General features: G+C 51.1%; 1 protein-coding gene across 1 annotated transcript in view; it reads right to left on the reverse strand.

The window, feature by feature from the left end:
• The window catches only part of rapgefl1 (Rap guanine nucleotide exchange factor (GEF)-like 1), a gene marked incomplete at both ends in the record, with an annotated part of 33,347 nt that overhangs the window by 14,478 nt on the left and 16,369 nt on the right, over positions 1-2,500 (reverse strand). Inside the window, 4 exons of the mRNA XM_084448781.1 lie at positions 480-647; positions 1,318-1,430; positions 1,545-1,642; positions 2,114-2,297. Coding sequence (XP_084304907.1) covers positions 480-647; positions 1,318-1,430; positions 1,545-1,642; positions 2,114-2,297 — 563 coding nt within the window. The remainder of the gene's footprint in view (positions 1-479; positions 648-1,317; positions 1,431-1,544; positions 1,643-2,113; positions 2,298-2,500) is intronic.

Below are 2,500 nucleotides of genomic sequence, written 5' to 3' on the forward strand. Positions count from 1 at the left end.
TACACACGCAACCATCAACAAAACACACACACACACACACAAAAACAAACACACACACAGCCAACATCAGCTATAAATACACACACACATCCACATACTACTGACACACATACACAAAAACAAACACACACTTATATACTGTAGATTTACACTTATATACTGTAGATTTACTCAAACTGTTACAGCTATCCAAGTTGTTGATTGCTGCTTTTTAGCTGAATTGTGAACTGTGTGGTGGTCGGTGTGTGTGTGCCTGTCTACGTGTGTCTTTGTGTGTGTGTGTGTGTGTGTGTGTGTCTGTGTGTGTTTTGTCTGTCTGTCTGTCTGTGTGTGTGTGTGTGTGTGTGTGTGTGTCTGTCTGTATGTGTGTGTCTGTCTGTGTGTGTACGTGTGTGTCTGTGTGTACGTGTGTGTGTGTGTGCGTGTGTGTGTGTGTGTGTGCGTGCCTGCGTGCGTGTGTGCGTGTGTGTGTCTCCTACCCCCGGCGGAGGTGACGGCCACCAGGATGATGTTTCCAGGCTGGGTGGGCTGGTCCTCGCTGTACTGCAGCTTCTCCCTGACCAGGGCCAGGATCTCCCCCACGCGGCAGGACAGACGACTGCGGATGGTCACGTAGGAGTGGTCGGGCGTGTACACCCTGCAGAAGACTGGACACACACCGGGAGAACACGTCGGATCGGTATTGGGATTGATCAAGGGCGAGTGTGAAATAGCAGCCACGAACTCAGCGGGTTATCCGAGATGCGGTAGCAGCGGCCAAAGCTCCTGCTGGCGGGGAGGGAAGCTTTTCAACTCGCCTGTCACTGGCTCCCTGGAGGAATTTAGCCTGGCTGCAATAACGTTATCGCGAACGGAATGAATACCATCTACTAGCAAACAAAACATGTTCAGCTATAATAAGATGCCTGGATAAAAAATAATGTCTCCAATGGATATATTTGACAAAAACTGGTTAATATGCAAGCCGGTTTTCATTTCATTGCATTTCACATAAACGTGAACTTGTTCGTGGACGCGCGTAGGACAGAAAAGCACAACTGCGCAAGTACAAAAGTCACCGGAAATAGCCAAATGACTACAAATTTGCCAAGATGGCGCGGTTCAATAGGGTTTCACTTTAGATTTCGAACCCTGGGGTCCTGGTGTGTGTGTATATCTAGCTGTGGCTGGCGTGGTCAGAAGGGATGAGGGCCTGGCGGATGAGGACTCACTCTTGTCCGAGCCCCTGAAGGCCTCTCGTGTGTGTGTGTGTGTGTGTATATCTAGCGGTGGCTGGCGTGGTCAGAAGGGATGAGGGCCTGGCGGATGAGGACTCACTCTCGTCCGACCCCCTGAAGGCCTCTCGTGGCTGCAGGCAGGCGTCGATCCGGCGGAAGTGGCGGAAGAGCGGCCGGACCTGCTTCCTCCGGGTCTCCCTGTCCTCCTCCAGCCTGGGGACACAACACACACTCTGTCACCTGTGTGTGTGTGTGTGTGTGTGTGTGTGTGTGTATATATGTGTGTGTGTGTGTGTGTGTGTGTGTGTGTGTGTGTGTGTGTCTTACGGGCAGTGTAGGATCTCAGTCCAGCGCTGCAGCTTGAGAACATCCTCCACCAGCTCAGGGAGGCGGGTCAGCTCCTGAACAGCACACATGTACAGGTCCTGGAACACACACACACACACACACACATGCACACACACACACACACACACACACACACACACACACACACACACACACACACACACACACACACACACACACACACACTGTGTTACTCTGTGTGTCTCTTAATAGACAGTTGAAGGGACCTTTTCAGGCATTTAGCTTCTGTAGCTAGATTTTTTCTTTGTTGTTGTGGTTTTTATGTTGTAGTAGGAGCTTCCTGTATTTCATATCTGTATTTTGTGTGATTTGTATTTTTATTTCTCTACTCTGAAACAGTGCACTTGTGCTGTGAAGCGCGCTACATAAATAAAGGTTTACTTACTTAATTACTGGTGTGTGAGACAGAGGAAGTGAGTGTGTCCGAATTGTGTGTTATCCGTGTGTGTGTGTGTGTGTGTGTGTGTGTGTGTGTGTGTGTGTGTGTGTGCATGTGTGTGTGTGTGTGTGTGTGTGTGTGTGTGTACCTTGGGGAAGCTGTTGGATCGTTCTCCTTCCTCCTGCAGCAGCTCTCTGTAGGTGTCCAGGTAGCGGAAGGCCACGCTGAGGACCGCCTGCTTCCTCTCCACGCCGTCCAGCGCTGACCAACCCTCCCCCTCCCCCCGAGGCCCCTCCCCCTCCCCCAAAGGCCCCTCCCCCTCCGCGCCAAACCTGAACGCCGAGTTAAGGAGAAACGCCCGTGGACGGACAGAGATACAAACACAGCCTCGGACAGAGAGAGAGAGAGAGAGAGAGAGAGAGAGAGAGACAGAGAGAGAGACAGAGGGGGGAGAGAGAGAGACAGAGAGAGAGAGAAGGCTCAATAAACCACCAGCTAAAACTCAGAACTCACACATATGTTCTCTCTCTCTCTC

This window comes from Borostomias antarcticus, assembly GCF_949987555.1.
Source record: "Borostomias antarcticus genome assembly, chromosome: 14".
NCBI classification, from domain to species: Eukaryota; Metazoa; Chordata; class Actinopteri; order Stomiiformes; family Stomiidae; genus Borostomias; species Borostomias antarcticus.